Below are 23,302 nucleotides of genomic sequence, written 5' to 3' on the forward strand. Positions count from 1 at the left end.
ATGACGTTTTGCCATTCGTGCACCCAGGTTCGTCGCTGAGTACACCAACGCAGACGCTCCTGTCTGTGATGCAGCGTCAAGGGTAACCGCAGCCATAGTCTCCGAGCTGATAGTGCATGCTGCTGCAAACGTCGACGAACTGTTCGTGCAGATGGTTGTTGTCTTGCAAATGTCCCCATCTGTTGACTCAGGGATCGAGACGTGGCAGCACTATCCTTTACAGCCATGCGGATAAGATGCCTGTCATCTCGACTGCTAGTGATACGAGGCCGTTGGGATCCAGCACGGCGTTCCGTATCACCCTCCTGAACCCACCGATTCCATATTCTGCTAACAGTCATTGGCTCTCGATCAACGCGAGCAGTAATGTCGCGATACGATGAACCGCAATCGCGATAGGCTACAATCCGACCTTTATCAAAGTCGGAATCTTGATGGTAAACACTTCTCCTCCTTACACGAAGCATCACAACAACGTTTCACCAGGCAACGCCGGTCAACTGCTGTTTGTGTATGAGAAATCGGGTTGGAAACTTTCCTCATGTCAGCACGTTGTAGGTGTCGCCACCGGCGCCAACCTTGTGTGAATGCTCTGAAAAGCTAATAATTTGCATATCACAGCATCTTCTTCCTGCCGGTTAAATTTCGCGTCTGTAGCACATCATCTTTCTGGTGTAACAATTTTAATGGCCAGTAGTGTAGTTTGCAGTAACATGTAGCACAACAGAAATGTGGTGCCCATTCTTTACCTTGGTGTCCTTCCTCTACTCCAAAGTAATGTTTATATGCTTTCTTTATGACTGTTGAAATTTTCTTGCTATTTCTGACAAAGGTGAACTTCCAACAGATATATCAGAAGTTGTCTGGCTTATATCGACATCCACGACGGCGTGTCATTTATGAAAATTTAGAAATACGTCTTCAGTTATGCACCTGTACTACATTAATACTAGAGATCTATAGAAATGCTGATATGTAAAAACAAGCAGTCAATTTACCTTCAGCACCAGGCTAAATCAGTTTAAACACAGGAATTTATAAGTTCAACTGTGCTCGGAAATATGACAGAGACGGTTACTTGTTGGCCAAAATACCCATTCGTTAAGATTGGCAGAAATTACGGCTAACGCCACTGTTGCGTACTCGATGCACCTGCCACTGGGAAGCGTGAAGGTTTAGGCCGGTATTACACTATCAAATTTCTTTGTCAAAAATCTTTGTCAAAGATATTTGATAGTGTAATAGGAACTTTGTCAAATGTCGTCCAATATTTGATCATATCTAGGGCCTCGCTGTAGGTTTGATCAAAGAAATCGTTTGTCTTCTGTTCACTGCAATGTGCCATGTTACCACATGGGGCGCTAGCATCGCTGCAGCGTTCTGTCGTCTGTAGTGTTATTATAAACATTGGTGGTAAATACAACTGGTGTGTGCCGACATCTACAAAATTATTAGAGATGTATGAAGCTGATGAGGCGCTTTACAAAGTTAGGCACCCTGAATACAAAAATACATTAAGAAGATTGGAGACCTGACCTGACTAAACCTAACCTAACCTAACATAACCCTCTCCTGTAGCAAGGAATCGGAGTGTTACAGTGAGCCTGTCTTCTGAAGATGTAGCAGTTCTTAAGTTAATATTGTGCTTTGTGATATGGGGATACACTTCACTGAGCACATACAGAAATATATGCTCATCCATTCTTAAGTAATTGATGTACGACTTGACGTCTTCCACTGTAAGCTCACATAACAAGTTTTGTTGAATGCTTTTATCGTGTCGCCGTAAAACCCACGGCTTCACCCAGATTATATTAGTTTTTCGTTCCATAGATCCGTGCTGAGGAGATCCTCGTGGATGTGGAACATGTCAATTTTTTTAAGCTGAAATAACAATACGATAAGTATGAATAAATACAATACATCATTTGTTTCTATTAAAAATTTCGTCAATGGAGTAGGAGTTGGCCACTAGTAGGTCTTTCAAGCTCCTTTTAAACTGATCTTTATTTATTTGTAACTAAATTTTTTATGTTTGCTGGCAAACTATTGAAGATGAGTGGTCCTGAGTAGTGGACCCCTTTTTGAACTGAAGTAAGTGCTTTTAAGTCCTTGTGCAAATCATTATTGTTCCTGGTATTGTATGTATGAACTGAGTGTTTGTTGGAAAAAGAGATATATTATTTAGGACAAATTTCATTAAGGAGTAAATAGACTGAGAGGCAGTAGTTAGTATGCCCAGTTCTTTGAAGAGGATTCTGCAGGATGTCAGTGTATTTACTCCACAAATAATACGTATTACACGCTTTTGGACTCTGAAAACTTTTGTTTGACTTGAAGAGTTACCCCAAAATATTATACCATATGACATTATGGAATGAAAGTAGGCAAAGTATGTAAGCTTTTTCATTTTTATGTTGCCTATGTCTGTTAACACTCGAATTGCAAATACAGATTTGTTAAGGCGTTTCTGCAGTTCTGTGGTGTGCTCCTCCCAACTGAACTTATTATCAAGTTGTAATCCCAGGAATTTAACACTGTCAAACTCGTATGTATGGTTCCTTTTTTTCCCCCCACATCTTTCCCGCATGTGCACACAATGAAATTGCGGTACGTGCAACTGCTGCGGTTAATAACAAGTTGTTGTCAGCCATCTTGAACTTTGTCGAAAAATTTGATGACAGTGTAATACCCCTTCTAGCGCTACGTCAAAGATCTTTGTCAAATATATTTGACGGAATATTTGATCACATCTTTGATCAAATCTTTGACAAAGAAATTTGATAGTGTAATACCGGCCTTACTGTCGAGGCACCGGCTGTCGCCGTTCGAGTTAATGAGCTATTGCAGGTCGTCTTAATGACATAGGTGTAGCGGGGGATAACCCAATGACGTCTGATTCATCCCATAGATTCAGAGAAAAAGGTACTCAACATAATTTTCAGGAAATGCAATTTAAAGTTCAACCTAACGTTTTTTCTTATGTCACCTCTTCAGAAGGCCTCAGATTTGTACTCAGGGTGCTCTTCCTCTTGAATGCTTGTGTTCCGGTTTGTTGTTAACTATATTTTCCTTTACCAGATTTTCAACTGGTTTTTCATCTGCAGAGAGGCGCTGTAAATCTATTTTTCTAAAGATAACTAGAGTGAAATTTCCTGTCTTAAAGCCCATTCTCTTTAATACCTTGATCTTCCCTACGTTCCCATCATTAAATACAAGAACTGCATCATATGTTGCATTTCTTACAATTGTAGCAAATGAAAATGTGGTTTGCCGCGCGGGATTAGCCGAGCGGTCTCAGGCGCTGCAGTCACGGACTGAGCGGGTGATCCCGGCGGAGGTTCGAGTCCTCCCTTGGGCATGGGTGTGTGTGTTTATCCTTAGGATAATTTAGGTTAAGTAGTGTGTAAGCTTAGGGACTGACGACCTTAGCAGTTAAGTCCCATAAGATTTCACACACATTTGAACATTTTTTTGAAAATGTGGTTTTACGGCATCGTTTGCATACGAATGAATTTAGAGACTCGTTGGGATTCCGGGTATTGTTTCTAACGTACAGAAGAGAATCCAAAAAAAACCAAAGCGTATATATTACAGCCTTCTATATGCATCCCATGCAAGATTGCTCGAAAGTAAAGCCGGGTTCACACACGCAACAAAACTATCGCCACAGCTAACGACATACTGCAGTTGCATGTGTGAACTCCCACTTTTTAGTGTCGCAGCTTAAGAGACGCAACATTTGACATGCCACTACTTGGTTGTACTTCGTTGCGCCACTTTCCTTCCACCTCTGCTAACTGGTGGCAGTATTTCGAAATACGAGTATTCTGTTGCAGTTATCGTGTTCGATTTCAGTGTGTTTTCATTTTATTACCGAAAAAAGTGAAAACAGGCAGGTGCACTTTCTCAGCTTGTGGAAGTACAACAGCAACCTATTTTTTCTGCAGCAGTGTGTGTGTGTGTGTGTGTGCGTGTGTGTGTGTGTGTGTGTGTGTGTGTGTGTGTGTGTGTGTGTGTGTGTGTGTAGGCACTATTTGCAAACCAATAACATATCCTACAATCTTAAAAGATTTTTGGATGAATAAATAAATAAACTTAATATATGTAACAAAAAAAGTGAATCGTATGAACTTAGTAATTTGTGAGATCAATCACTGTGTAAACTGCGGATTTTATGGAGGAAGTAGCTCCCTAGTGTGTTGTGGCAACTGTTAAACTAAAAATTAGTTATTAGAAACGAATACATAACATTCTAAAATTTTGGACAGGTGGAGAGTGTGTAGAGGATACTGATATGCCAGTTGTTGGTTATTGCCACTGCAGACAGCATTTTCGTCTCCGAGTTCTTTATATATAAATGTTTGTGACCCACGATTTATCCCTTTGCGAAATCTATTTTCAGATCCGAGATTTAGGTTTCGGCTTCGTTGTATTTAACTATTGCCACAGCTCTAATGCCACAACTGGCACTATAACATTCATACCCGCCAATAGGATTTTAGTTGACGCCATATTGAAAGCTGTGTAGCTACGTAGAATTTCTGGCATGCTGTGATTCCACTACAGAACGCCACGAGCTGTGGCGCCATATTACTTGCAAGTGTGAACCCGTTATAATCCACAGAATCGATAACCGAGCTACACTGAAGCGCCAAAGAAACTGGTATAGGCATGCGTATTCAAATACACAGATATGTGAACAGGCAGAATACGACGCTGCAGTCGGCAGCGCCAATATAAGATAACAAGTGTCTGGTGCAGTTGTTAGATCGCTTACTACTGCTACAATGGCATTTATCAAGATTTAAGTGTGTTTGAACGAGGTGTTATAGTTGGCGTACGGGCGATGTGTCACAGCATCGCCGAGGTAGCGATGAAGTGGGGATTTTCCCGTGCGACCATTTCATGAGTGTATCGTAAATATTAGGAATCCGGTAAAACATCAACTCTCCGACATCGCTGCAGCCGAAAAAGGATCCTGCAAGAACGAGACCAAAGGCGACAGAAGGGAACCGTTCAACGTGACAGAAGTGCAATCCTTCAGCAGATTGCTGCATATTTCAATGGTGGGCCATCAATAAGTGTCAGCGTGCGAACCATTCGATGAAACATCATCGACATGGGCTTTCGGAGCCAATGGCTCTGTCGTGTACCCTTGATGACTGCACGACACAAAGTTTTAAACCTCGCCTGGGCTCTTCAACAACGACATTGGACTGTTGATGACTGGAAATATGTTGCCGGGTCTGACGAGTCTCGTTTCAAAATTGTATCGAGCGGATGGACGTGTACGGGTATAGAGACAACCTCATGAATCCATGGCCCCTGCATGTCAGCAGGGGACTGTTCAAGTTGGTGGAGGCTCTGTAATTGTGTGGGGCGTGTGCAGTTCGAGTGATATGGGACCCCTGATACGTCTAGATACGACTCTGACAGGTGACAAGTACATAATCATGCTGTCTGTTCACCTGTATCCATTCGTGTCCATTGTGCATTCCGACGGACTTGGGCAATACCAGCAGGACAACGCTACACCCCACATGTCCAGAATTGCTACAGAGTGGCTACAGGAACACTCTTCTGAGTTTAAACGCTTCCGCTGGCCACCAAACTGCACAGACATGAACATTCAAAAATGGTTCAAATGGCTCTGAGCACTATGGGACTTAACATCTGTGGTCATCAGTCCCCTAGAACTTAGAACTACTTAAACCTAACTAACCTAAGGACATCACACACATCCATGCCCGAGGCAGGATTCGAACCTGCGACCGTAGCAGTCGCGCAGTTTCGGACTGAAGCGCCCAGACATGAACACTATTGAGCATATCAGGAATGCCTTGCAACGTGCTGTTCAGAAGAGATCTCCACCCCCTCGTACTCTTACGGATTTATGGACAGCCCTGCAGGATTCATGGTGTCAAGTCCCTCCAGCACTACTTCAGACATTTGTCGAGTCCATGCCACGTCGTGTTGCCGCAGATCTGCATGCTTGCAGGTGTAGTACACCATAATACGCAGGTGTACCAGTTTCCTTGGCTCTTCAGTGTAGTACTGAAATGTTGCTTCAAAAATCGGACGTGGTAGGAAGGTCGCTTCAGACATTTAATTATTTTTTAAGCATTTCGGAAGCGATTTCATCATTGAAACTTTTCGAACTTATTGTCCACAAGTTCCACTAATAAATACACTACTGGCCATTAAAATTGCTACACTAAGAAGAAATGCAGATGATAAACGGGTATTCATTGGAAAAATATATTATACTATTTTCACGCAATTTGGGTGCATAGAACATGAGAAATCAGAACCCAGAAAAAACACTTCTGGCCGTAATAACGGCCTTGATACGCCTGGGCATTCAGTCAAACAGAGCTTGATTGGCGTGTACAGGTACAGCTGCCCATGCAGCTTCTGCACGATACTACAGTTGATCAAGAGTAGTGACTGGCGTATTGTGACGAGCCACTTGCTCGGTCACCATTGACCAGACGTTTTCAATTGGCGAGAGATCTGGAGAATGTGCCAGGGCAGCAGTCGAATATTTTCTGTATCCATAAAGGTCCGTAGAGGACCTGCAACACGCGGTCGTGCATTATCCTGCTGAAATGTAGGGTTTCGCAGGGATAGAATGAAGGGTAGAGCCACGGGTCGTAACACATCTTAAATTTAAGGTCCACTGTTCAAAGTGCCGTCAGTGCGAACAAGAGGTAACCGAGACGTGTAACCAATGGGACCCCATACCATGACGCCGGGTGATACGCCAGTATGGCGATGACGAATACACGCTTCCAATGTGCGTTCACTACGATGTCGCCAAACAAGGATGCGACCATCATGATGCTGTAAACAGAACCTGGATTCATCCGAAAAAATGACGTTTTGCCACTCGTGCACCCAGGTTCGTCGTTGCGTACACCATCGCAGGCGCTCCTGTCTGTGATGCAGCGTCAAGGGTAACCGCAGCCATGGTCTCCGAGCTGATAGTGCATGGTGCTGCAAACGTCGTCGAACTGTTCGTGCAGATGGTTGTTGTCTTGCAAACGTCCCCATCTGTTGACTCAGGGATCGATATGTGGCTGCACGATCCTTTACAGCCATGCGGATAAGATGCCTTTCATCTCGTCTGCTAGTGATACGAGGCCGTTGGGATCCAGCAGGGCGTTGCGTATTACTCTCCTGAACCCACCGATTCCATATTGTGCTATCAGTCATTGGATCTCGACCAACTCGTGCAGCAATGTCGCGATACGATAAACCGCAATCGCGATAGGCTACAATCCGACCTTTATCAAAGTCGGAAACGTGATAGCACGCATTTCTCCTCCTTACACGAAGCATCACAACAACGTTTCACCAGGCAACGCCGGTCGACTGCTGTTTGTGTATGAGAAATCGGTTGGAAACTTTCCTCATGTCAGCACGTTGTAGGTGTCGCCACCGGCACCAATCTTGTGTGAATGCTCTGAAAAGCTAATCATTTGCATATCACAGCATCTTCTTTGTGTCGGTTAAATTTCGCGTCTGTAGCACGTCATCTTCGTGGTGTAGCAATTTTAATGGCCAGTAGTGTAAATAAAAAGTGAAGTCAAAATTGGCATGTTCGGTCGCTTTCACGAACGTCCCCTGTTACGGGAGGAGATAGACTACTGCGTGACAGGCTTCGGTACGCACCCCACGGAGAGCAGCTCCTTGAGCGGCGAGCCCTTGGCGAGCGGCAGCAGCGAGTGGTGCGGCGGGAAGAGCGGCACCTCGGAGAGGGCGCAGCGGTCGCTGGGGCTGAGCGCCGCGTACAGCACGGCCGCGTTCGCCGCCGCCGCCACGCGGGAAGAGTCTGCGCGCGCGCGGTCCATCGCGTCCTGCAGCGGCGACAGCGACAGCCGGTCTGCGCGCCGAAGCTGCTGCAGCAGCGGGTCCTGCCAAACACGCGGCCTCCTGCACACTCTGCACCCCACACCGATCGAGGTGTCTGACTAATCCAGACAGAGAGCAACTATCAGACGTCCAATCGAAACACCTTCAGCCATCTAAATCTCCAGATTCTCAGAAAATTATTTGTTGTGAATTGGCAGGAGCCAATTCACGGAGTTTGGAGGAAGCCGAAAGGCACGCGATTAAGCTCACGCAGGCTGCCGTGAGGTCTGGAACAGGTCAGAGAAGTAAGACTAGCAAAACAAGAGTAACTGGTAGAATACTTAACTTTAATCCACAATTGGTGAACATCTCTCGTTACTGTACAGGCTTCACAATATTAATTATCAAATGCTATGGCGCCTTGCTAGGTCGTAGCAAAAGACGTAGCTGAAGGCTATGCTAACCATCGTCTCGGCAATTGAGAGCGTATTTGTCAATGTAGCTTCGCTAGCAAAGTCGGCTGTACAACTGGGGCGAGTGCTAGGACGTGTCTCTAGACCTGCCGTGTGGCGGCGCTCGGTCTGCAATCACTGATAGTGGCGACACGCGAGTCCGACGTATACTAGCGGACCGCGGCCGATTTAAAGGCTACCACCTAGCAAGTGTGGTGTCTGGCGGTGACACCACATTATTTTGAACCCACTCGAAGCGTAAATGGTTGCGAAAGCATACTTGACCTTTTAGCAACAAAAAATCCTGGACAAATGGTGAGTGTTGTGACGAATGCAGGGATTAGCGACCACAAAGCAGTTGCGGCTAGGCTGAATACTGTAACACCTACAATCATCAAAAAGAAACGCAAAGTATTTATATTTAAAAAAGCTGATAAAAATGCTCTTGACGCCTTTTTAAGAGACAGTCTTCACTCGTTCCTATCTGATCATGTAAGTGTAGAAAAGTTGTGGAATCCAGAATGAGATTTTCACTCTGCAGCGGAGTGTGCGCTGATATGAAACTTCCTGGCAGATTAAAACTGTGTGCCCGACCGAGTCTCGAACTCGGGACCTTTGCCTTTCGTGGGCAAGTGCTCTACCATCTGAGCAAGGTTCGCAGGAGAGCATCTGTAAAGTTTGGAAGGTAGGAGACGAGATACTGGCAGAAGTAAAGCTGTGAGGACCGGGCGTGAGTCGTGCTTCGGTAGCTCAGATGGTAGAGCACTTGCCCGCGAAAGGCACAGCTCCCGAGTTCGAGTTTCGGTCGGGCATACAGTTTCAATCTGCCAGGAAGTTTCAAGTTGTGGAATGTTTTCAAAGAGATAGTATCAACAGCAACTGAGAGATATATATCACGTAAATTAATAAGTGATGGTACTGATCCCCCATGGTACACAAAACGGGCCAGATCGTTGTTGCAGAGGCAACGAAAAAAGCATGCCAAATTTAAAAGAACGCGAAAACCCGAAGATTGGCAAAGTTTTACAGAAGTTCGAAATATGGCGCGTACTTCAATGCGAGATGCTTTTAATAATTTCTACAACGAAATTCTGGCTCGAAATCTGGCAGAAAACCCAAAGAGATTCTGGTCATACATATAGCACACCAGTGCCAAGACGCAATCAATACCTTCACTGCGAGATAACAACGGTGAAGTCACTGATGACAGTGCCACTGAAGCAGTGTTATTAAACACGGTTTTCCGAAACTCCTTCACCAAAGAAGACGAAGTAAATATTCCTGAATTCCAACCAAAAACAACTGCCAAGATGAGAAACATAGAAGTAGATATCCTTGGTGTAACAAAGCAGCTTAAAACACTTAATAAAGGCAAGATCTCCGGTCCAGAGTGTATACCAGTCAGGTTCCTCTCAGAGTATGCTGATACAATAGCTCCATATTTAGCAACTATATGCAACCACTCGCTCACAGTAAGATACATACCTAAAGACTGGAAAATTGCTCAAGTCACACCAATACCCAAAAAGGGAAGTAGGAGTAATCCGCTGAATTACAGGCCTATATCACTAACGTCGATTTGCAGTAGGGTTTTAGAAGATATACTATATTCGAACATTATGAAGTACCTCGAAGAAAACGATTTATTGACATATAGTCAGCACGGATTCAGAAAATATCGTTCTTGTGAAACACAACTACCTCTTTATACTCATGACAGGGGAAGTCAAATTGATTCCATATTTTTAGATTTCCAGAAGGCTTTCGACACCGTTCCTCACAAGCGCCTTCTAACCAAACTGCGTGCCTACGGAGTATCGCCTCAGTTGTGCGACTGGGTTCGTGATTTCCTGTTTGAAAGGTCACAGTTCGTAGTAATAAACGGAAAGTCATCGAGTAAAACAGAAGTAATATCCGGCGTTCCCCAAGGAAGTGTTATAGGCCCTCTATTGTTCCTGATCTATATTAACGACATAGGAGACAATCTGAGTAGCCGTCTTAGATTGTTTGCAGATGATGCCGTCCTATACCGTCTTATAAAGTCATCAGATGATCGAAACGACTTGCAAAATGATTTAGATATCTGTATGGTGCGAAAAGTGGCAATTGACCCTGAATAAAGAAAAGTTCGAAGTTGTTTACATGACTACTAAAAGAAATCAGCTAAATTTCGATTACGCGATAAGTCACGCAAATATGAGGGCTGTAAACTCAACTAAATACTTAGGGATTACAATTACAAATATCCTAAATTGGATCGATCACATAGATAATATTGTGGGTAGAGCAAACCAAAGACTGCGATTCATTGGCAGAACACTTAGAAGGTGCAATAGGTCTACCAAAGAGACTGCTTACACTACGCTTGTCCGCCCCATTCTGGAGTACTGCTGTGCGGTGTGGGATCCACATGAGGTGGGACTGACGGATGACATCGAAAAAGTACAAAGAAGAGCAGCTCGTTTTTTATTATCGCGAAATAGGGGAGATAGTGTCACAGACATGATACGTGAATTGGAGTGGCAATCATTAAAACAAAGGCGTTTTTCGTTGCGACGGGATCTTCTCATGAAATTTCAATCACCAGTTTTCTCCTCACGTAGATGTATATGTAGATGTATTTGATCAACCAGTTTCAGCACTACATTACACCATCTTCAGGCCCCCTGACAGACATGTAGGAAGTACTCCACCTCTAGTCCGGTCAAAATAGGGGCCAGCATTCAGTGACTGGTATCTGGTTTGGTTTGTAGGGCGCTCCACTGCGCGGTTATCAGTGAGTGACTGATATCTTTAGGCTTTTCACACAGCGATCCCTTCGATCTTGCAGGCAAGAGCTGAAACTGGTTGCTGAAACAAAACAACATCTGGAAATTTAGGCAGCTGCAGGTGTTTTGATTCGACATTTTATACTGAACAGCCGAGGTCCCACAACCATCTGTGAAAGACAGATTTACAGAGAAAACAACTATCTGTCGTCGTCATAGCCAGGTACTGTAAGACAACCTCTACTTTGAGTCATCTAATCGTGGATTTTGAGGTATTATTTGCAAGGTCGATTTGTCCGAGACGTCAGTTGTGTAGTGGGTTCAATTGAAGGCATTGCTGCAAAAACAAGATAACTTACGTTTACATACTTTCGAGTAAAACGCAAAAAGACTGTCCAGAAATTTGAAAACTCTAATAATCGGTCTCGTCTTTTCCAAACTTTCATTTAGGTCACCAAAACACCGTAATAGCTTATTACATAACCAAACTATTGCAAGATTTATTATGATCTTTACTAAGTTTTAAAACATTGGAGTTGTCTCGTCCTTACATCAAACAATTTTATTTGTTGAAAATGACGTAAAAAGTAAACAAGTAACTAAAGACTCAAAACTATTAGCCGTTTACAGTTTCAAAATATGATTAGGAGTCTGAGAAGTAAAAGAAGTAATATTCAAATAAAAATCATAGGTGTGGAAGGTTAATAAGAAGTTCATTGTTCTTCTCCTTCTGATGAACTGTATGGAGCATCTGTAGCAGTCTGTAACTGTAACAGATCATCTTACTATAAAATTCAGTGTCTGAGACTGGCACACAATTCTTGGTGAGTTTAATGACATCTTTATATTTCTCAGGTTTCATTGTTGGAGCCCCTTCATAAACTTTTTCCCCTCAGATGAAATCAATGTAGATCACGCTTTCTGAAAGACGATATCATGATAGATAAGTTGTACTAACGATTCACTTCTGTGAACAACATGCTTGTGTGTTGTGGAGTACTCAGAGAAATTGTTCTGTGAAACAGTTAACTTCTCAGGACTCTTAATGTTAGACGAAACAGCTTTTTTGGTGGAACAAGAAATCTAAAAACAGATCTTGTGTAACATCAACCACAGCGAACTTGTTGGATGTATTTCACATGCCAGAACGTGACAACTGTTTGATGCAATGACCAGGCAAGCCCTGGACATGTCTGGTTTTTTCGCAAAACATCTGACTTCTTCAAGCCGATTTCCTACATTATTCTTAATTGGTTCCATGGAAGGCCTCGTTCTTCCACTACACAATAGAGCTATTTTCAAACTATGGAATGAGTGTGAAGTCTCATTTTGGGCCAAATATGGACATATCGGGTTACTGCGCCAATGCGTTTAATTATTCTACCAAGGACAACATTACAATTGCGCAGAATGAGTACCACCGCGAGTGCAGAGTCGGCGAAGCTCATTTTATATTGATATTATTCAATCAGCGCGACTACCGGACGAGAGATCGATGTCTGCGTCCGCGCAGCGGGTACGATTACCGAGGCAGCGATGTGCTATCTCAGCGTAACACGGCGGCAGCACGCGCGGGCCCGTGGTTCATCTACATCTATATCTACATGGATACTCCGCAAATCACACTTAAGTGTTTGACAGAGTGTTCATCGAACCACCTTCACAATAATTCTAGATCGTTCCACTCTCGAACAGCGCGCGTAGAAAACGAACACCTATATCTTCCCGTGCGAGCTCTGGTTTACGAAATGACTAACTGCTGCATTGGCTCGTGTCTTGTTACACTTCCCCCCCCCCCCCCCCCTCCTTACCCTCCCGCTTTTTAAAAAGATTCTGGGGCCGTATTAGTTTAAGGATAGTACGTTCTGTAACATTTGATGTTATGTACATATAAAAGCGCTCTCTCGCAGGAATGAGTTTTAAACTACTACGTATGTCCTGTAAATATAGGCTGCTTCAAATATTGAGGATTTCTCGAAAAGAAGTCGCTTTTGATACGATTTGTTGTAATTAAATATAAGGGAAAACATAAGAACAGTTAATGGTAGAGCGTACAACGTTCTACAGTAGCGAAGTGGTTACAGTGTTGATTTACGAAAGGAATCTAACTGTTGCATTGGTTCGTGTTCTGCTACATTCTCAACATTATTTTTTATTTGTATGATGTAATGTTTTATTTGTCATGTGGATTGCTGTAAATTTGTATGTGTACGTTACTCCGGATTGTGGAGAGTACAATAATGCAACAACTGGGTTAATAATTTGGTGAAGTAACAGCATTTGGTCATCTATTAGAGGTCACCAGGGCTAAGGTCTCCTCCTGGTTATTATGATGACTTGCTATGTTTGTTCGAATACAGTTTTCTTAAAAAAAAAACTACCCTCACATTGCAAGGATAGTACCGTGCCATTTTTTTCTGCATGGGTAGCCGGTGGTGAAAGGGTACAGTACCGCCCGACATTGAAAATAGGTACAACATACTTCATTATTCTTGTCAGTACAACATATTTTTTCTAATAATAACTCAATTTCAATTAATACAGCAAAGCCGGATACCAGTGTGGGAAAGAATGACAATTTATTTATTTAATTGATCACATGTGCACTCCCACAAAATAAATCCCTACATCCAGTTTGGTGAGATCTGTGAAATGAATGAATGTATGGTCGTCTGCTAACCGCAGATAGTGAATGTGGATATATGATCATCTTTGAGACGACCCTTTGGTCACCTTTGGTAGAACCAAAGGGATGAAATTTACCGGAGCTTTGAGCGCCTGAAATGTGGCTGACCAATACGGTAGCAAGGTGCTCCCCCACTTCGGCAGAGGTGCGAGAGGACCTGAAGAACGGCCATGTTTCAGCACTCTGCCGCGGGATCTAGTGTTGGTAAGACCTGTCTTAGGTGTGCTTCGTAAAGACAAAAGAGTGGAGACATGGTACGCATGTGAAATACTTAAGAGTAGTTTGGAATAATAATTTCTCTATTTCAGGAACTTTTGTGGGGAGAATTAAATGTCAGGCAGGTAATATTATGGGGATCGTAGTAATCTTCTGAAGTGACCAACGGTCACAATGAAACCACGTGTAGCAATAAGTTGAAATACTTCCGAGTGCTTAAGTTAAGCTGAATTACTAGCGTATGTACTATAAGTTGGAAATATTTAAGAAATGGCGTGTGCAGGACTTGAAATTAGAGACGAGTACTTCCACGTGGTGAGTACTGTGTGGGTCTCAATCTGTGTATGAGACAAAGGATAAAGAGAAGTACTTGTCCATGGTATCAGTTGAGGACTCGCGTGTATGATGAAAATGTTCTTAATATTACTTTGCGTGTTATGTTTCCGTGTGACGCTTGATTCAAACTATAATACTCTGAGAGAGAAGCAAGGTGAGTCAGCCATCTATCCAGCAACGCCACTTGGCTTGCATTGCACAGGAAGACGTGCATATATCCTCCAGAGTTCGTAGTAGGAAAGAAAAGTTACGAAGTGGGACAGTGTCGTGCAAACTGGGATGAATACTAATTGAAGTGGGAAAGCTGAAAGTGATAATGTTGTGACTATTCCTTGTGTTTTATTCCATGTTGCAGTGTGGTGTATGTCATGTAATTTAAGTATGTGTGGTTTGCATGAGAGAGTGGCAAGGTAGTTTCAGAGGTAGTGGGTTATGCATGTTCCTTTTGTACCGCTCGGTCTGGAGAAAAGTTTCGTGATGATGGTTGTGAGAGTCGAAGTGTGAGATATAGCAAAAGATCCACCATCCTATCCAGAAAGTGCACTGTAGCGTTAAATAATTACGAGACCATAAGATAGAGAATCACCAATGTAAAGACATGCCCACTGGGCGGAATTTCTCATGTGTTATTGTTGTAGGTTATAGAATTTGTCTGTTTAGGTTATAGAATTTATCGGAATAAATAAGATAGTGAAAAGAAAAAGATTGGTGTCCTCTTCCTTCGAATTGTATGTTGTCATTGTAATCTCCCCACGGAAAATTACCCTCTACCACGCAATAATTAATAATTGTCAATCAAATCTTCCACATTTATTTACGTTTGAAAAGTATCTGAGCAGATTTTCTAGTAATATATGCGCCGACAGCTCGTCGACGCCAAGGTATTTTTCTAGTACGTTTATTCTTTGGAACAACAGAGGTACAGAGATGTATGCTCCATGGTCATTATAGAGAGAGGGAGAGAAAGGAACAGCTTCGGAAAGTATCGGTTGGAAGATTTTCGGATTGCTAAAGGAGATTTATTTACTCTTCTTCGCGCTAAAACGAGACAGGAAAGTTTGTGCCGCTAGCGTGGTAGATAAAGAGAAAGAAGGACTTGTAAAAGTAAAATTGCATGAGACTTAAAATCCACGGAAACGGAACATGTACGGAAATGGATTCAATATACAATTTTCCTCAGAAATAAGGTTTGTGACCATTTTATTCTAGAGTGAATGACGAATGCGTTCTCTGTCTGAATCATTGATGATTGTCTGGGCCCTCTACTTAATTGGGAAGTTTCAGCTGTGACGAAGAGAGCCTGCAATCTCTGAGTTTTTTTTTTTTTGAAATCGTCCAAAAAGGCTTCGTCCACATCTGAAATTTTAGATCTGTCGTAAACTGAACGAAGTGTTCACACGATTGATTTTCCCAACTGAATGCAGCGCTTAATAATAATAACGTATGTAAAGATCTTTTCTAGCAAGCCAGCCGCTGAATATTAAGACGAAGGGCTCCACCAGAGATTCTACTAGGCTGATTTCATGTAACTTATATTTTAACTGTACACAGATAAAGGACAGAGAGAGAGAGAGAGAGCGAATGGAATCCTAGAAGTTACTCAGAATCCTCACATTAGTATAATTTTTTTGTCTGTCTTTGCATGGATAAGCCTGATAAGAAAACCTAAGCCCTTGACTTTATTGTACAGAATTGTGTGTGAGGGTGAGAGAGCGATAAAGGTGACAGATACAATTCTGTACAGACAAAACATTACTGACCAAATTAAAAGCAAGCTGCATTCACACACACACAGACTTTCATCAAAACCAAAATAGTAAGAGAATTCATTAGAATGGCCAATCCGTGACAGGACACGTTTTTGGACGTTGTTAAAATAATTTTGTTCTTTGTTTCATGTGAACTACGACGAGACAACTTAACGTGGAAAAGAGAAGAAATACTCGCAGTCGTATTATTTGATCTACAAATAAAAGCAGCACGCTGGATGCAGAAAAAGGGCCAGATCTATACTTTTTTATGAAACTTGCTAGTATTGAGAAAGTAGACGTAGATTTGAACATTTACTAATTGTGTTCATAACAGAAATAGTTTGACTGACCTGCCCTAGTTGCATTTACCTGTATAAGTACTATAACAAAGTAGCCACAGAAGTATTCTTGTGAAGGGAGATATATATACATCTTGACTGTAGAACATTTATATGGTTTTAACTAGGACAATGTTTAAGATGAGTCAAGTAGAGCAGAGCAACACGCAACAGCCTTCAGCTGTGAGCACTGATGATAATGATGTAGTAAGAAGTGTTGTAGAACCGATCGCTACAGATAGCGCAATAGAACGCCCGGTAGACACGGCTGGAGATGTAACAGCCAGTACGCAGCATGGATTAGACCCATTGGTCATTATCATGAGGCAGATGCAGATGTTAACGGAGACCGTGAATAATATGAATACAAAATTAGCCTCAGTTACTGAAGGGCAGGAAAATATGAAAACCGACATTAACGCGAAGTTCGCCGCAGTGAATGAAGGGCAAAATGATTTGAATGCGAAGTTAGCCTCAGTTACGGAAGGGCAGGAAAAGCTGAAAGCTGAGATTAAGCAGCAGTTACATGACAGTTTTTCCGAATTAGAACAACGGATAGAAGCAAAGACAAAGGAACTTAAAGATCAGGCCGAAGAGACGGAACGAAAATTAACTGCACAAATCGAATTGGTTAAAGCTCAATGTGAGGAATCTACTCAACGCGTACGTGTAGAAATGAAGGAGTATGTGGCTATTAAGATAGATACCGTACGCGAACAGGTGGAAATGGTTCCGCAATTAGTACAAAAGCAAGATGCCATGTCATGTGCAATTGCGCAACTTCCTGAATTGGCACGTACGCAGACGAACCTAAAGGAAAGTGTGGAACATCTGACAGAAGGTCAAGACGTTATAGACCACCAGATTAATGTATTAACGGGTAAATTATCCGAAATCACATTAGAAAACAAAAGGCTAATGTGTGAAAACGTTGAACAAAATGTTAAAGAAGCATTCCAGAGTCTGTGCGGCAAACAGGAAGAGAATTTGTTTGCGAAAGGACTAGAGGAAGTGCGACAGCAGTTAGGTGCTGATCTCGAGCATTGGAAACAAACGATAGCAGAGTCGATACGCGTTTCACAACAAGGCTCAGAACAAATGAATACAGGCCAGCAGCAGAAGTTGCCAGCGACTATAGAGCCAGTTACTGCACATTCGCACACAATACCGACTTGTGTGGGTAACTCAAATATTAAATTGCCACGAGCTAGTTGTTCGCGTGAAGTTTTATCTGACGGAGATTACGAAAGCCTTTGCCATGCCGAAGAAAAAATGATAAAGCATCGGCAATATCAGATTTTTAACACTGACAAAAGGGGGGTCCATCCGATTGTTTTTATTCGAAGTTTTAGAGGAGTTCTACCCAGAAATTGGTCGGAGTGGCAGAAGATCAGTTTCGTTACTGGGTATATACAAGGTTCGGGGGCGATCTGGGCCTCAGACATGACTTCTGTTTGCTCGACCTATGACGATTTTGAGAAAGCGTTTTTAGCAAAGTTCTGGTCAGAAGGAGTACAGGAACGCCTAAGGCAGGAGGTGCTCTACCCAGAGCCTTTCTCTTTTTCGAAAGGAAGCCTTAGGAAGTATTTTGAAAAATATATAAATAAAACTAGATATTGGGACAGACCTATGCCTTTGCCAGACATAATAAACATACTTAAGGCAAGATTACCAACTAGCATCCGGAATCAATTAATTTACGGCAACGATAAAGACCTGGAGTCGTTCCTCACGACGTTAGATCATATAGACATTATAGAAGAGAACAACCAGAAAGCCCGTAACAACAGATTCCAATATAGGGAGATAGAACCTCCGCCAAATGGTAGGCAAGGGAACGCCCAGAGATCGATAAATAGTGGAGAAACCCCTCAAAATCTCAATAATAATACCGGCAATAGTCTTGCGAGGGGCTATCCAAGGAACAACAGGAATGGGAAACGATACAATCCCGTATGGGGGAACGAAAGGAATTTCAGACCACAAGCTTGGAACAATAACAGTAATAGAAAGTGGAACCAACCGGGGGGAATAAACTCAAATAACCAACATCAGTGGGGACGGACATCCGCGAATCAACCGGTAATTACCGAAGTGACGGATGAGGTCAACCACCAGGGGAATCAAAATCCAACAAACTTGTAAGGACCCACTCGTGCCCCGGAGGAGCGGTCAACAATAGGTTGAGGGGCAACAGGATATGTGTACCCATGCTAACGTATAATGATGAACGATTACTGGCAGATGAATTGACCGAGGACTTAGAACCCCAAGATGAGAATAAGGAACAGGTGGCAGTAGCCGAAGTGCAAGTCATTTTGGAAACTGTACCTATAGTGGCGGTTTTAGACACAGCTGCAACCACAAATGTTATTTCGGAGGCTCTATTCAACAAGATCAGAAATATAAGACGAGTACCAATTTTTCCAGTTCAAAATTGCAAAATAATAGGCACCGTTGGGGCTCGATCGGCGAATGTAAAAGTGCAGTCACTACTTAGTGTAGAAGTAGGAAAGGTAGCAATATTAAGCACATTCCTTGTTGTGAAAAATTTGGTGGTAGACTGCATTATCGGAGTCGACAGCCTACGTCAATACGGATGCAGAATAGATTTTAAAACAGGAAAAATTTGGTTAAATGTAAATAAACAAGAAATTGAGTTGGACTTGTTGAAAAAAGAAAGCCTTACCAGAAAATATAATAGTGGGATCAGTGTGCAAGTAATCAGGACTGCACAAAATTCTAAACAGCACGTGAATAATGAGTTCAAAGTCAAAGGAGATTTCGGTCAATTAGTGTATGAGAAGTTAAATGAATCCGACTGCATCACTGAAGATCAGAAGAAGCAGCTCAAAGAATTATTATCAGCGTATGAAAACGTGTTTGATGAAAGGCCAGGAGTGATTAAAGGATACATATGCCATCTCTACGTTAAGCCGCACGAAACGTATTGTAGAACTTTCTATCCTGTTCCCTGGAGGTTAAAGGCTCAAGTTCAAAAGGAAATAGATCGCATGTTGAAATGGGGTTTGATCGAACCCTCTACAAGCCCATACTGCTCCCCATTGTTGGTTGTGCCAAAAGCAAATGGAACTGTGAGACTGGTACTCGACGCCAGGGAAATAAATAAAAATATAATTCCAGTGAGGACACATCCGGAAAACATAGACGAACTGATACAACGGTTCCAGGATGTCCAATATTTAACGAAGATTAGAAGATAGGGAGGAATGGTGTTCCGAGTGACAGAGATGAACGCTCGTAAAAAATATAACAATAAACTGTGTGTGTGTAGTGTTAAAAGCCTTTAAATTGAAATAGCTAGTCAGTGACATAGAGTATAGAAATAGTGACTAATTAGTACTATTGAGTGTTGTAAAAAAGATAGTGGAGATAGGCTTCACCTGTGGTTTGGGTGAACATAGAACTTTAGCATTGCTAATGTTATCAAGATGTATAAAGGATCTGACTGACCTTCAAGAAGAATGAAATATTTCGCCGCAAATGACGCTGAATAATCTAAAGAGGTTCGAGTGAAGATTCATATATAATCTCATGTGAACGCTTAAATGTATAAATATGTGAAGGGATGTGTTGTGGTAGTGAATCGTGAGTGACGGTTAACGCCGCAAAGATTATTTCCCGCGCAAAACAGTTGACGTCGGCGCGATAATTAAAATCGATATAGACGATACAGATATCCTTTGTAAGAGACTCGCACCAAACGCGAGGATAAACTGATTCATGTTGAACTTTAAAAGGAATAGGTGGTATAATTCGAAGTTAAGAGTTTTAATTTATTAATGAATGACTAAAGAAAGTAGTATTCATAGATTCAGTAGTAATTTAATGGTTCGTGTTCGTTTGGGAATTTTGTGTGAAAAATCCATTTCCATATATGAGCATGGATGAACGCCGTATGAATCAGAGAGTAAATGAAAGAAGTGAATCCGCATTCCTCAATGCTAATAACTTCTACATTTCAGCACTCAAGCGCAGAAATATATGTATTTAGAATAAAAAGTTTTTTTTTGAGTATAGCTAAATTATATGACTTATCAAGGAAATATGGATGATGTCTTGGAATAAAATGAACTACACTTTCCATTATTCGATGATTTGAATCCAAAATCTATAGTCAGTTACATGAATCCTTTAAATTACGAAGAACAAATCAGTCATAGAAAATCTGTTAAAACTTTTGGACTTATAAGTATAAGTGGGGAGGCAAAGTCAAAAGGAGTATTCAAACTAGAGTAAATCGGATGATGCTTTTGGCAACATCATTAATTAAGAGTTGAATTCCTTGAAGTACGTCGTAACAAAAAGGATCCATGAAGCCACAAGGATTTTGCTTTCAAAAAGGAGAATCTTGGACGGTGCAACCTAATCAGTTCTCTTACAGGAAGAGTTTCCCTTTTGGCCATTGCTAATTCTTTTGGAATGAATGTTGCATGTGTATTCGAGTATCCCTGTCCCTTCTACTCTTCCCATTGTGGGCCGCGTAGAAGATCAACGACAGAGGGGGCCGCATAGAAGACCGACTACAAATGTGGACGTCGGGGACATGCAAGACCCGGGGGAGTTTAGCACCGCAAGATATTGTCCTAGGAGCAAGATTGTAATACGCAAATTCACGTTATTTATTGTAAAACTTTTTTTTTTTTTTTTTTTTTTTTTTGCTAGAGGCACAAACTACTCTTCTCCAAATCGTGATACAAATTAAGCCCTATCTTTTCTTTAGAGATAAATTTCAAAATTATTTTTGTTCTTCTATAGGCTTTCCTATCTTCTATGTACCGTAGGCTGGGGGTCTAAGCTTAAGAGGTTTTCCAAGGTTTCCCTGCTTAGGAAAGTTCCCGAATGGGTAGACCCTGACATAAGTTCATGAAAGATCATCTTCCTTGGTTGTGCACAGCAAACATAACACCTAGATGCACGTAAAAGTAATACAGCCGCGGTACCGGTCTTTTCATTTCTTCTGTCTTCAACATTTCTTTTCTTCGTCTAGTTCAAACATAATATTCTTTTTCAGTCGGAGGACTGACAATCATCACTTCCGGGTTATCCACGCTAATACACTCCTGGAAATTGAAATAAGAACACCGTGAATTCATTGTCCCAGGAAGGGGAAACTTTATTGACACATTCCTGGGGTCAGATACATCACATGATCACACTGACAGAACTACAGGCACATAGACACAGGCAAGAGAGCATGCACAATGTCGGCACTAGTACAGTGTATATCCACCTTTCGCAGCAATGCAGGCTGCTATTCTCCCATGGAGACGATCGTAGAGATGCTGGATGTAGTCCTGTGGAACGGCTTGCCATGCCATTTCCACCTGGCGCCTCAGTTGGACCAGCGTTCGTGCTGGACGTGCAGACCGCGTGAGACGACGCTTCATCCAGTCCCAAACATGCTCAATGGGGGACAGATCCGGAGATCTTGCTGGCCTGGGTAGTTGACTTAAACCTTCTAGAGCACGTTGGGTGGCACGGGATACATGCGGACGTGCATTGTCCTGTTGGAACAGCAAGTTCCCTTGCCGGTCTAGGAATGGTAGAACGATGGGTTCGATGACGGTTTGGATGTACCGTGCACTATTCAGTGTCCCCTCGACGATCACCAGTGGTGTACGGCCAGTGTAGGAGATCGCTCCCCACACCATGATGCCGGGTGTTGGCCCTGTGTGCCTCGGTCGTATGCAGTCCTGATTGTGGCGCTCACCTGCACGGCGCCAAACACGCATACGACCATCATTGGCACCAAGGCAGAAGCGACTCTCATCGCTGAAGACGACACGTCTCCATTCGTCCCTCCATTCACGCCTGTCGCGACACCACTGGAGGCGGGCTGCACGATGTTGGGGCGTGAGCGAAAGACGGCCTAACGGTGTGCGGGACCGTAGCCCAGCTTCATGGAGACGGTTGCGAATGGTCCTCGCCGATACCCCAGGAGCAACAGTGTCCCTAATTTGCTGGGAAGTGGCGGTGCGGTCCCCTACGGCACTGCGTAGGATCCTACGGTCTTGGCGTGCATCCGTGCGTCGCTGCGGTCCGGTCCCAGGTCGACGGGCACGTGCACCTTCCGCCGACCACTGGCGACAACATCGATGTACTGTGGAGACCTCACGCCCCACGTGTTGAGCAATTCGGCGGTACGTCCACCCGGCCTCCCGCATGCCCACTATACGCCTTCGCTCAAAGTCCGTCAACTGCACATACGGTTCACGTCCACGCTGTCGCGGCATGCTACCAGTGTTAAAGACTGCGATGGAGCTCCGTATGCCACGGCAAACTGGCTGACACTGACGGCGACGGTGCACAAATGCTGCGCAGCTAGCGCCATTCGACGGCCAACACCGCGGTTCCTGGTGTGTCCGCTGTGCCGTGCGTGTGATCATTGCTTGTACAGCCCTCTCGCAGTGTCCGGAGCAAGTATGGTGGGTCTGACACACCGGTGTCAATGTGTTCTTTTTTCCATTTCCAGGAGTGTAGATAGCTCGCGAAGTGTGTTCGGTGAATAAAAATTGACCTCACAAACTTCGCTCGCTGCGAGGGGCATTGTAATCTCCCCACGGAAAATTACCCTCTACCACGCAATAATTAATAATGGTCAATCAAATCATCCACATTTATTTACGTTTGAAAAGTATCTGAGCAGATTTTCTAGTAATATATGCGCCGACAGCTCGTCGACGCCAAGGTATTTTTCTAGTACGTTTATTCTTTGGAACAACAGAGGTACAGAGATGTATGCTCCATGGTCATTATAGAGAGAGGGAGAGAAAGGAACCGCTTCGGAAAGTATCGGTTGGAAGATTTTCGGATTGCTAAAGGAGATTTATTTACTCTTCTTCGCGCTAAAACGAGACAGGAAAGTTTGTGCCGC

General features: G+C 43.0%; 1 protein-coding gene across 1 annotated transcript in view; it reads right to left on the minus strand.

The window, feature by feature from the left end:
* The window catches only part of LOC126184441 (glutamate receptor ionotropic, kainate glr-3-like), a 109,283-nt gene that overhangs the window by 19,843 nt on the left and 66,138 nt on the right, over positions 1-23,302 (minus strand). The window contains exon 5 of the mRNA XM_049926831.1: positions 7,678-7,919. Coding sequence (XP_049782788.1) covers positions 7,678-7,919 — 242 coding nt within the window. The remainder of the gene's footprint in view (positions 1-7,677; positions 7,920-23,302) is intronic.

Source organism: Schistocerca cancellata, chromosome 4 (assembly GCF_023864275.1).
Source record: "Schistocerca cancellata isolate TAMUIC-IGC-003103 chromosome 4, iqSchCanc2.1, whole genome shotgun sequence".
NCBI lineage: Eukaryota > Metazoa > Arthropoda > Insecta > Orthoptera > Acrididae > Schistocerca > Schistocerca cancellata.